The 12,887-nt window shown below is 38.7% G+C and overlaps 1 protein-coding gene across 3 annotated transcripts in view; it reads left to right on the top strand.

The window, feature by feature from the left end:
- Nucleotides 1-8,903: 8,903 nt before the first annotated feature.
- LOC100691327 (C-C motif chemokine 4) overlaps nucleotides 8,904-12,887 on the top strand; it is a 42,430-nt gene continuing 38,446 nt past the window's right edge. Inside the window, exons 1-4 of one of the 3 annotated variants that reach the window (XM_005465650.4) lie at nucleotides 9,072-9,232; nucleotides 9,688-9,808; nucleotides 9,879-9,940; nucleotides 10,032-10,371. In XM_005465650.4, coding sequence (XP_005465707.1) covers nucleotides 9,163-9,232; nucleotides 9,688-9,808; nucleotides 9,879-9,940; nucleotides 10,032-10,057 — 279 coding nt within the window. In that variant the 5' untranslated portion in view covers nucleotides 9,072-9,162 and the 3' untranslated portion in view covers nucleotides 10,058-10,371. Of the gene's footprint in view, nucleotides 9,233-9,687; nucleotides 9,809-9,878; nucleotides 9,941-10,031; nucleotides 10,372-12,887 lie in introns of those variants that run through there. The other 2 variants (XM_013267482.3, XM_019362244.2) reach the window with 2 other exon arrangements.

Below are 12,887 nucleotides of genomic sequence, written 5' to 3'. Positions count from 1 at the left end.
ACATTAGAAGTTCAAACTTGAAAAGGGGTGGAGGTGTGATATACCACAACCACACAGACAAGCACACAGCCATACACACAAGCGCACAGGCATACAGAAAAACGTCAGCAGTTCTGTCTGCATATTTTCCTTCACTCGCTAATAAATATCCAAACATTGATCAACTTGTGTTAGTTGCAACCTGACCGGTGAGCCAGACCACCAGTGAAAATGTCCGTGAAGATCCACACCATCGCTCTCCTTCTGCTCTCAGTCTATCTGTGCTGCCAGCTCTCTGCAGGTAACTGTGTTGTTTCTTCTCTAAAGAAAAAAAGAGAGATAAGATGTATTAAACTGATCGCATTTTGTCTTTATTATTGTAGGGTCTTTGTCTTACAATATAAAACACTTTAAAGAGACGGTTGTGGTTTGCTGCTATATAAATAAAAAGGAATTAAACTGAATTTGCCATTACTTCACTGCAGGGACTTAGCTTTTCATCTCAGGCTAGTTTTGTAACAACGTTACTGCTGCTTAGGCCTGCTTTCATGTTCACATGCATTTATTTTTGTCTACATGAAGGGTGTCAATGGCCCACAATTCGGCCGAGTCGATCTCAAGTTTGTGCAAACAGTGATACAACTGCATAGTAACCAACTCTCCTTTTAATAAAAAGAAGTAAACATTTACACCCTGAGATAGTGGAGTGGAGTTCCAACAGTGGGTCTCACTACATGATTATTACAGATCACAGTGGACTTAGAAATGCACAAAACCTTCATTTGCATTGTTTTTTTACTCTTCTGCAAACTGTCATGCCTGTGTAGTAAACTAAAGACATTTAAGGCTTCACTGCATTTTAATGCTTTAGGGAAACATGTTTGACACATCCACTATACAGCTCTCTTTTTGAGCTTGTGTGTGATATACTTTGCATATTTTTGGGACAAGACAAGAGTAATATGTGTTTGATGTTACAGTAGGTAGAGCTTACCTACTGTAACATCAAACACATACCTTACAGTATGTGTATCTTACAGTAGGAGTAGGAGTGGATATAGCTTCACTAGCTTGCACATGATTTAACTGACAGCTATCACTGCACATCCTAACTACCCAGTCCTTTTACTTATTTCATATGTAGCTGTAACTCACTAACAAAAAATGGTTTATATAAGCTTTGACATCAGTTGTATTCTGTCCATCTTTTACACTCTCACCTTCAACCCACCAAGCACCGGACGTCTGTAGCAGACGGTGTTTTCCAGGATAAATTTGGTCAGTTAGTCATGGCCTTTAAAAAGATGCTCCTTTATGCCTAAATTTGTTTTTGTTTTTTAAGTGAAGGTTTAGTAGAATTTTTCAAGAAAACGCAAACCGTTGTTTTTTTTAAAATATTTTAAGCACAACATTTTTTCTTTAACCCTTTAAAGCAATAAAATATTGCCAGATTTTTTTTTCCAGTTTTTGAAAATGAAGTGAGCTTTCTGACAATTTATTTTCTAAATAATGAGATTATATGAGTTTTAATTTGTATCATATTTGCTATAGTCTTTTTTTGCAATCTATTACTCAAAAATGTATTGTGCATTATATTTAGGTTTGTTGGGAGGAAATAATCACACTGTGTATGTAGAAGTCTCAAAACTTCACAAAAGCCTATCAAATGTGAAACACTAGACATTAAAGGATTCAGTGATTGTGATCAGATAACTACACCGCACCCACTGCAGGAACACAGACAAATATTATCAGATGGTATATCTTTTGGATCGATAAACCATATTTATGCAATTTATACTGTCAGCTGACTTGTACAGGCCTCTGCCTAATCAATACTCCTAACAATTTAAGGGTGACACAAAGATTCAAAAAAACGTCTTTCTGTAGACATTTGCTATTTAGACATCTGGCATAGTCATCTCTTCAGTATGTTCTTTTGTTCAGTGGCTACATTGTAACACATCACGTCCCTCTTACAATAAAGTTCATTCATCACAACTGCCAAACAAATGCTTCAAGAAGGCCCCCAAGTGGTGAGATTTTCTTCTACAAAGACTCAGCTGGCCCACTTTTCCTGTTTATAGACAGGGTTAAAGAACAATAACAAACTCTTCATATCTGTTAGTGGAAACAGATTGGTTCGAGTCACTATTTGCACTTTGATCTTTGAGTCATTTTCTTATTTGTTTCCATAGTGTCAAAATGTTTACAGCGTTGAGCACAAAAACCGCACATTTACAAAATTTCAATTAACATATCAACAATCATGTTTTTTTTTTTATTTAGAGGAGTTTCGTTATTAATTTTAAACCTGGAGTTCACTTAGATTTTCTGTTCATTTACAATTCTCAGGTCAAATACATAAATGTCTGATCTACTCTCTCTCTCAGCTCGCCGTGCTTCAAGGAGAAGACCGTGCTGCGTTCAGGTCACCAGCCGCAATATGAGCGCTGAGGTGGTGGGGGAAACATACCGTGAGCAGGCTGCAGGGTCACCCTGTGTGAAGGCTATAATGTAGGTCTGCACATGTTGCCCTACACACGAACATAAACACACACATCTCTATAACTTTCGCCTTTTATTTCTAGCTTCCACACAAATGACGGACCGCTTTGTGCTGATCCGATAGCTCAGTGGGTCATGGATCGTAAGTTATGCTAACACACAGACTCAGGCACAAAGTCGTGAAAAGTATTAGCACAAAAAACTGAAGCATCACTTTTTCTCTCTTTCTTCACCAGTCGCTGCCAACATGACGAAGGTGTGAAGTAGGAAGCTTCTGGTGAAGCATCGCTGCCTGTCTGCATCATCAATATCTCCTTTGAAATGACCTTTAATTTAAACCAGAGCGCCTTCTTTTAATATAACTGTCTTATAACTTTTCTTTATCTCCAAAAGTTGATTCTGTTCATCTGGATGTAGCGTTTTCAGTGGGAGAAACATTTCGACAACTTTTGGAGATTTACTTACCTGGATGATTGAACATGCATCAAGAAACTTTTCTTTATATTTATGCATTACTTTTTTACTCTTACCTTTGGAGTAACCTTGTAATTTATTCTTGGTGATACCAACATTATCATTTTATTTTATTTTATTTTATTTTATTTTATTTTATTTTATTTTATTTTATGCTTATGTGCTTCTGTAAAGCTAATTCCGGCTGTAAAAACATTGCAGAAATAAACTTTTATTCTTCCATTAACTTCTGTCATTATTGTTGTTGTTGTAGTATTGAGTAAAGTTTTTTACCTGCTGTTTTTCGAGAATTCCCACCAGACTCACACAAGTTTCCCCACTGCTTGGTGGTACTTTGAGGCATCCTGTACTCTCAAATCCTGGAGCAGATAATGGTGTCTGGGAGCGCCGCTAGGTGCTGCTGGTACAACTATGTGCTGTGTCATGTAAATGTTAATTTAATTCCATTAAAATACTCCAGATGGCACCAACAGCACAAGTATGCTGTAGAGGTCCAGTTTAATGCCTAAATAAAAATGAGCCACCCTGAAGTGACAGGATTTTTTTTTAATCTTTGCATATGTGTGTTGAAATTACAATCTCTAGATTTCCATATTACATTTTAAAGTGAGTTTTAATTAGTTTTAAAGGACAAAACAGCTTAATGTCAATTTAAACTAATTCAATGTAATGGCTTAAATTACAAGCAAATTAAATTAAATTAAAAGCAAAATCTCTTTTTAGAAAATTGTCAGATAAGTTAAGAGGAAATAGTCGTTTTTCTCTTTCATTGAAACATGCCAGCCTCTGTGACAGGTGCCAACAATCGCTGCGTGGTTTGATTTTATTCAACTAAAAGAAAAAAAACAGTCACTGTCAGCCAGAATGGAAAAACAAAAATCATGACGATACACAAACTGGTGGGTGAGTCATTGGACTGTACAGCACATTTAAGAGTCTGCACCCGTCTTTGTTTGGGACGTTCTTTCTGTTGCTGATGTTGGGGTCATCTTGTAATCTCCTACAAACTACCTCCACTGCTTCAGTGACTGTTACACAAGTAAAGAGAGATGTTACATTGTACGAGATCATTGATTCGTCTGCCTCCATAACAACATCTCTCACCTTCCCAAGAAACACCAAAGTATTCTGGATGTGGTGTTTAGGGCTGCCTACCAACGGGTTGAGGATCGAAGCCAGAAACTTTGAGATGTTACAGGTGACTGAGTGGATCATACAGACAGTTTGTCTTCAAGGTACACCGTGTTTATGTACCTTCATTAAACCATACAGACTTGGGTATAGGCTGTGGTATGAGGCCCACCACCCCCTGCCTTAACCACTTCCTGGAGCTCGTTTCAGGGGCTCATAAGTATTTTTCTCACTGAGCAGTGACAAAATTTTCTCACGATAGTCTTTCTGTTTTAGCAAAACTGTGCCCCTACCCTTGACTGCCAGAACGATGATAATGTTGCTGTCAATTTTAATATTTCTCCCACTGAAAATGCTTTGGGATTTCAGAAACGACTCCTCTAGCATCTCTAGGAGTTACAGTGAAGGGTCTAAAAAAATAAGAAGAAATACACAAATTTGTTTTGGACTGCAAATGTTGCTGGGATACTCATCATTCCTTGGGAATGGGGAACAGGGGAGCCACATCCATGCTATGCTCTGGTTAGCCCTAGGCCAGGGGCTTGTGCTTGTCATTTTTCTCCTCCCAAAGGGAAAGTGATTTTTCTCATTTGTGTCTGCATACTTATAGTTGGCAGTTGTTTCTGGAGCGGTCCAGAAATCATACGCTGAAATACTGAGTGAAGAATTCTATAGCAAAATGTTATGTAGAGCACTTTTCCTAAACAGTCACTGTGACACAGATTTGTTGGTGTGGGGAATAACAACAAGCTTTTTGATGTGTGTCACACATTTACGCTCTTCTAACCTTGATGTCTGGCACAGAGTGAGTGGGTGTGCCAGATCAGCTGCCTGTTGCTGGCACTGATCTAAGTGGTGGTAACGATTTAGCTAGAAATGAGTGTTTCCTGTCTCCCCCAACGTAACCAGAAATCCAGCTGTTGATGTGTGTGTTCATGGCCCTGTTGTGCTGGATACATCCTCACTTCAGAAGCTTGGTGAGTTGGTGAAGATGCTTCTGCAAGCTCTTCCTCTGAAAGACAAAAAAAAGAGTCTGTGCAGGGATGAAAAAAGACAATTTTGATGCATCTGTTGCAGCTGAACACATATGCTTTCTTTTGCTATCACATATGCTCAAACCTTTGCAACGTCTATATAGCTTGTGGTTAACCACAGGTACAGAGTTGATGCAAGGAGTTCTGTGTAAATTCTGTGTAAATTGCTGACAGAAGAGTTTAGTGCTTTTGATACATTCTTGCTATAATACTCTGAAGTAATGACTTTGTATGTAAAAGGAGAAAAACATGAAAAACTTTAAGTGGATTGGATCATTAAGGATGGAATTGCACAAATTTAGGGAAACAGAAAGTGAAATCAGACTGAATGTCTGCCTGAGGCCCTCGTCTTGTGAAATGTTTCGTTTCTTAATGTCACGTATGAGTCTTATTGTGCATGAGTAACTCTGCTTACTGTAACTGAAGCTTTTTTAATGTGTAGAAGGGGTACATAGCATCCACACTGTGCAACTTCAGCTTTGCATTTCTGCTTTTTGTTGATGTTCTTTTTGCTTTCTAATGACATTGACCTTACCCTAATTTAACACCCCCCACACACTTTTCCAATCTCAGCCTGATGAAGCTTTGTATTGGCCTTTCTGTGACTTTCTGAATCTAACAAACCTGACTTCACAAAGTAACTGTGGGAGATGGTTGTGAAAATTCCAGCTGCAACCCAGTAAAAAGACTTTGCACAATAGTCTGTGGCACATTTCTCAGCACAGGTGGTGGGTGTTTGTATTTGGTCTAAGTTTTTAAACCTCTAGTACTGATGTGGCAGCAGTGTGCATTTGGGGGGGGGTAGTGGATCTGAAGGTGAATCACAAAGGGCACAAAGGGTTTGCAGACTTGGGGGAATTGAACTACCTGTGCAACGCATAGGGTGGAGATGCCATATCACGCTGTCAAATGAAATAATTACACTAACAAAGAATCAGTTAGGAGGAGAAGAAAGTAATGGGCTGTGGCCCACCAGCTAAACCATTTTGTTTTTGGGGGGGTTCTTGTTGTTGCCTTACCAGAAGAATTTGCACTAAAGGAGTTGAAATAGATTTCTGATGGTTTCTGCTTCTTAACTGGATAGATCCATATCCCTGAAGTCTGACTTTGTTTTAAACTGGGATTATTCACTTATTTTATTTCATTTTACTTTAGTTTTTCGACTTATAATTTTCTTACATTTGGTTAGAAAAAAGCAAAAATGTTATAACCCCTGGATCTGCTCAAAACCTCTTTGGTTGGGGAGAAGCTAAAAAGAGTGAGATGAGTGTAACATAGCAAACAGACAGAATGAGCATGAATTCTCACATGAGTCAGGAACTTTTATAAATCACCTCTGCTTGCAGGCACAGCAAATTCATGTCATTTGTTAACACAGGAAGTTGTTGGGTGCTGGGTGTTGATGCTAAAGAGGAAAACATGGAGGGGTGATTATTAACCCTTCGCATCATGTTACACCCAAAATACCTTCATACAGAAAACATCTTTAAAGGATTTGAACATTTTTAAATGGTAAATGGCCTGTATTTGTATAGCGCTTTACTTAGTCCCTAAGGACCCCAAAGCGCTTTACACAACCAGTCATCCACCCATTCACACACACATTCAGACACTTTTAAATGTCTGGCATTAGAATCGGACTTATGTCATTCAAACATTTGACAGGATGTGAATAAAACACGAATTCTTAGGTCTTGGTATATGCAGCATTCTGCTAAACAACAGGTATAAAAGTATGAATAAATATTAAAATAAATACAACTCATTCCTACTCATTCCTGTGTGTGTATTAGATGGCAAGCAGTGAAGTGAAGTGAAGCAGCTAGTGAACCTGGTCAAGCCCTCCACATCCCTGAGAGGCTTCTTCACCCTGGACCCTGTCGCTCTGGCTTCTTTCCTGTACTTTATAGTTCTGATCCACAGTCAGTAAATAACCAGTGACTGAATCCACCTGTATCCAAAGAGACACTCGCGTGTAACTCAGAACAACACATTCTGTGAACCTGATGTCAGCACTGTCGGCCTGGCCTGGGTTGTCTCCACATGGCCAGACATGAACTACACATAAGTGAAGGGATACTGAAAAGGAGATGACAAACTGAGATAGAGAAAAAATATGGCAGCACAGCTTAAGTTGCACCTAAGAAACCACAAGATTCGATTGCTCTTTTTTACACTCATGCAAAATGTTTGGAAAGGAAGCGTAATCGAGAAAGATGATGTCGGTGCGATATTTGAAAACTGGCTGGCACATAGGGGAGAAGATTTACCACTTCCTAGTTTGACAGGGCCTGATGAACCACATGATTTATGATTTAGAGGAAAGATGCTGACTTTGCAAAGTCATGTCAGCATTTATTAGAAAAAGCGAAGGGATTGAGTAACCCACCACTACACTGGAACTCACCCAGGCAGTCTAACAGTAGCAATATGCTGATGAATGACGAGGTAATATTGTAACGATGAGCCAGAGGCAGAGACGTGGAAGTAGAAATGAATATTCCAGATTCTGTGTCATCAGATTCAGGAAGTCTTTACTTTTGACTTGCTGGAAACATCTCGGCATATTTTAATTATGTTTCATATTCTGCAGATGTTAAAACACCACAGTTTGTAACTATTTTTGAGGATTTGAATATTTTATTTATATAACCTGTTTGACACTCGACTTTTCCGCTGTAACTGTGATAATCAATAACTGTAATGATCATAAAATGTCCTTGTTCGAATTTTCCATCCGTTTATTCATTTGTTTATTCACACACACTCACGCACAATTAAACAAACGCACTTCCTGCATTCAAATACTGAAGAAAATGGAGAGAAACTATTTTTGTATTGTAGACAGGATGTAACATAATCTTACCTTTGTGCTACTTTGTGCTAATTCAAGGGGAATAAGCAAAATAAGGAACGCGACAAAATAAGTTGTACATTCAATAAGCTTGATTATGTTAAGAGACTTTGATGACAGGCTTTTTAAGGCAGGTATGTACACTGAGCCTTCCTCTTGAGACCAACAACACCAGCAACACCATTGCTGGAAAAATAATGAGAAAATAGAAAAGAGACGGTATGATGTCCCCTACACTTTAATCATTGAGTTACGTTATAAAATGACCTCAAATGTGCCGTCTCCTAATTACCAGTTAACAATATAAACCTTAGGCTATAGTTCGACACCACCAACACAAATCCATATACTAATAAGGACACACATATGGTCTTCCTTTTAGTTTTTATATTTGAACATAAAGCCAACAAGACAAAGCAAAGATGAATGCACACGTTTCTCTCCTGGATGCAGTGCTCTTATAAAGGTGATGTTCTTATCGCCACTCCTCAAAAGCTTTAAACTGCTCCATCATTTTCCTCCTTCGGCACACAAACTGGACATAATTACATTTCTGTCACACATTTCCTCCAAAACAGAGTGCAAAAATTATCTGGACATCTACCAAAAGTACATTTAATAAAGTAAACAGTGAGAGGGTGCAGAAATGTCTAAATGAATTCTTCTGAGTTTTCACGGACATCTTGTTTTAAATGCTTGAATTAAGTGTAAAAGTTTTACAGAAATAAAAATAAGCAGCCAGAAGTCAGTCAGTTAACAGATGTTGTTAAGGGGCATTATCAGCTAGTTTTAATTTCTGGCCTGACTTGTGCACTTACAACAATCACTGGATGGCTTTGTTTAATTTGTATTTAAATGCAAGAGGTCAGCAGCCACTGTCAGTTAAAATGGAAAAACAAAAATGAGTCAGTCATCAATCATCAGGCTGAACACCATATTTAAGTGCCTGTGAACTTTTTGTGTGAGGCTGCTTCTCAGAAAGTTCTCAGAGATGTTGGTGGTTTGAAATATTAAAATCTGATAACAGGCAGATATGTTATATACCACACACCACACAAATACACAGACCTATAAAAACACGTCTTGAGCCCTGCCTGCAGATGTTCCTGCACTTACCTATAAATAACCAAACATGAATCGACTCAGTTTCACCCTGATCAGTGAGCCAGACCACCGGTGAAAATGTCCATCAAGATCCTCTCCATCACGCTCCTCCTGCTCTCAATATGTGTGTGCTGCCACTCCTCTGAAGGTAACTGTGCTCTTACTTTTCTAAAGGAAAAAAGAGATAAAACATATCAAATTGATCACAGCAGTTACGATTTCTGATATTGGCTCAAGGTTCAAGATGGCTCCCAAGTGTGAGACTTTCTTCTACAGAAACTCTGTTGCCCCCATGTCTTTCTGTTTAATGAAAATCTTGAAGAACGTACTGTAAAAAGTCACAACATAGATTCATTTAAGACATTTTTAATGCACTTTGATGCTTCAAAGTCATTTCATAATTTTCTTTCAAAGTGTAAAATAGTTACAGAGTGAGGCACAAAAAAAGGCTCGCTCACTGTCTCATAATTTCAGGTAAAATTTGCTTTGTGATGTAAGGACTTTCATCACATTTTAAACCCAGAGTTAACTTTGATTTTCCTTCTAATCAGACTTTCTCAGGTCAGATAAATCAGTTTTTAACCTCCTACCTCTCGGATTCAGCTCCTCCTGGAAGTACACCACCGTGCTGCGTTGACCTGACCAAAGGCAATGTGAGTGCTGCCGTGGTGGGGGAAACATATCGTGAGCAGGCTGCAAGACCACCCTGTGTGAAGGCTGTAATGTAAGTCAGCACATGTTGTCCTACATACAAACATATGCAATCTCTATAATTTTCTGTCTTTTATTTCCAGTTTCAACACAGGAAATGGAAAACAACTTTGTGCTGATCCTAACGCTCAGTGGGTCAAGGATCGTAAGTCATGCTAACACACAGACACACAAACACATGAAAAGTATTGGCAGAAAAAATCTAAAGCTCTCCTTTGTCTCTCCTTCCTCCTCAGTCACTGCCAAAATGACGAAGGTGTAGTGAAGCACAAGTTCTCTGGTGAAGCATCGCTGCCTGTCTCCTTTGAGATCACCTTTAAAATCATATTTTAATTAGAGCGCTTTCTTAATGTAACTGTTTTTTTCTGCTTTTATTTACATTTACTCTAACCTGTTGAGTAATCCTGTCATTTATTCTGGGCATTAGTCTTTTTTGAATCAGCTGTTTTCAAATTGATCAGTTTTGCCTTCCTTTGTTTTTGTTTTTCTTGCTTATACATGAATTTCTTTCTTCGTATTATGTGTTGGTGTGAAGCACATTTTGGGAGCAAAAAATATTATAAAAAATAAACTTTTGAATATTTGAGCAAATATTTTTCTGCTGTCGTTTGCATGCTCACACAAGACAGCAAACACACCTCACAGTAAGTTCTCAGAATAGGATTTCCCCCATTGCATGAGCCAATATGATACACTTTTATTTGAGTCATCATCAAGAGTTCCACATACAGGTCAAAGCAGTTACTGTAGTGGCTGGAGAGCTTGACTTCAGCCACTCGGAGCTCTTTACTCAGAGAAGTGGGCACAAAAGGATCAGGTGCTCCTGACACTCAAAGAGTAGAACATCCACATTTTATTATTATTGTTATTTGTCAGTGAAGTTAAAAAAAAAACATCAGGCCAAAAAATTCCACCACTGAAAAGAAAATTCAAGCTCTCCATCTGTTTGATACGGATGAACACACGGGGATACAAAGAAACAAAAAACAAAACCCTTGTAGGATGTAATTTAAGGTGACGGGTGTTACAACTGAGGTTTCTGGGTTTGTGCTAATTAGCATGTGCAGCCCTGCTGTGGCAGATGCATGCCTGGTTCTGCTCGTCAGCCTGCCCATAACCCGTCTGCTCCAACCACAGCAGAGCTACCTATGGCAGCTGTATTTCAGTGACACTAGTCTTAGGGAGGCTACTATCTGTGTCTTCTGTGTTTAATGTAGGATGGCCAGTAACACAGGACTTATTTATTGTTCTTCTTAATGAGAACAGTCGAGGAGGCAGTTAAACTTCGTCCATAGTCAGTTTTTAATTAAATAAAAAAAAACTAATAAATAAATAAATAAACTAAAGAATAAAATAATAGATGTGATTTAACTCTCACTAAGCCTATTTCCACTTGGTTGATTGTTACCCACCTTCCACTAGGAAGTGGGTCATGTACATTTTTCAAATCTATGCTGTACTTCTTAACCTAAAAACATATCTGCCAATATTGTAACAATACAGCTACTCTGTGCTCACAAGAATAACACCACAAACACATGTGTTTGTTTCTGTTAATTTCTAAATTAACAGAAACAAACACAAAATAAAACTCAGTCTTGCAGTGACACAGGAGCACGTGGTGGGACTCAGTGGCCTGAGTGCAGTTTCCTATTTTGGCTACTTTGTTGTATGGTTTTAAAAGCTGCTTGATTCAAATTTCTCTTTTTTCAGCTATGAACAGCAATGACCTGCTTTCATCAAGTCTGCTATGTTGTTGCCACAGACTGATGGTGGATGGTGTTGGCGTACTACAGTGCTAATCTTCAGAGATTTTCATCTTTCTAGTTTCAGTGCTGAGTTTCAGTTTTACTGACATTTAATTAACTGATTCAGTCTCCTGAAAACAAACAAAACTAACTTTATTTTGCATGAAAGCTGGTGAATATTAAGAAATACTACAATATGCCTAGCTGTGAGCATGTGAAAGACTAAGCAATGCACACATATGAGCACCATAGGAAAATCACTCAGATGTTATTTACCCTGCATGTTTTAACATTCTCAGTTTAAAAGCACCTATAAAGGTCTGTTGGGGATCATGTGGAAGCACCAGTGACTGATCCATTAATCCAGGGATGACGAGACAACTTTCTCCACCACTAAACACCAACAGATTCCAGTTGAGACCAAGAGTCATGAGGGTCATGCACAAAAACATCAAAGAAGCACAGTTCTTATAGTAAAGAAACTTCTGTGTGTCTACAGCAAGATGAATGAGGTCTCACAGTCCTTGGTCAGCTATCACATGGACTGATGATGAACCGCTGGCTTTTTCAAGATAGTGGTTTTAACCAAGGGCTGCTGGTAGATTCCCTTATCTCCAGAGACTACAGAGACTACATTTAAACTGCACTCTGTACAGCCAATACCAATTTGTCAACGTTCCTTTTGGTTTTTTCACAGCCCCGGCACTTTCCAGGGTGCTGTGTCTGCACACTGCATATGCCACTGCCTACTTGGATGATGTCATTATCACACAGTATCACACTGGGACCATAGTGTGTTGTGCTGGGATGACAGCCACGAAGCTAGAGCAGAATAGTGAAAAGCAACAGTCAGATCGATGTTGGTGTGAGTGTGTAAAGCAGCAAAGCAAAAGAAGAAAATCCTGCATGTGAACTGCAGTAAACTTTGTTAGACTACACGTTTTAGGCTTCTTTCAAGTATTTTATGGCACTGATCCTGTCGCTGATTCAGCAAATGACCAGTGATTTCATCAACTTGTATCCCACTGCCAACAAGGCCTTCTGTCCTCCAGGTTCAGAACTACAGATCCTACAGACCACTGTACTGAACCTACCCTGAGACATCACCACCATACAGTCAGGCTTGGACTACACAGAAGAGTTTTTGACTCCAAATCTGTCCTTTCTGTGTATAATATGAAGCATTGTTTAAACTGAATGTGATTTTGTAAATAAAGGAATGCAATATATATAGAGTGAAAGATGGCTGATATTTATACAATGATATGAGCACCCGAAGAGCATCACATGGCAGTTAGAGATCAAACTTCGGTCACAAGTTGATACGGTTTAATTTTGAGATTC

This window comes from Oreochromis niloticus, linkage group LG9, assembly GCF_001858045.2.
Source record: "Oreochromis niloticus isolate F11D_XX linkage group LG9, O_niloticus_UMD_NMBU, whole genome shotgun sequence".
NCBI classification, from domain to species: Eukaryota; Metazoa; Chordata; class Actinopteri; order Cichliformes; family Cichlidae; genus Oreochromis; species Oreochromis niloticus.
The sequence above is the reverse complement of the archived record's forward strand: the minus strand, read 5'-3'. Positions and strand labels throughout refer to the sequence as shown.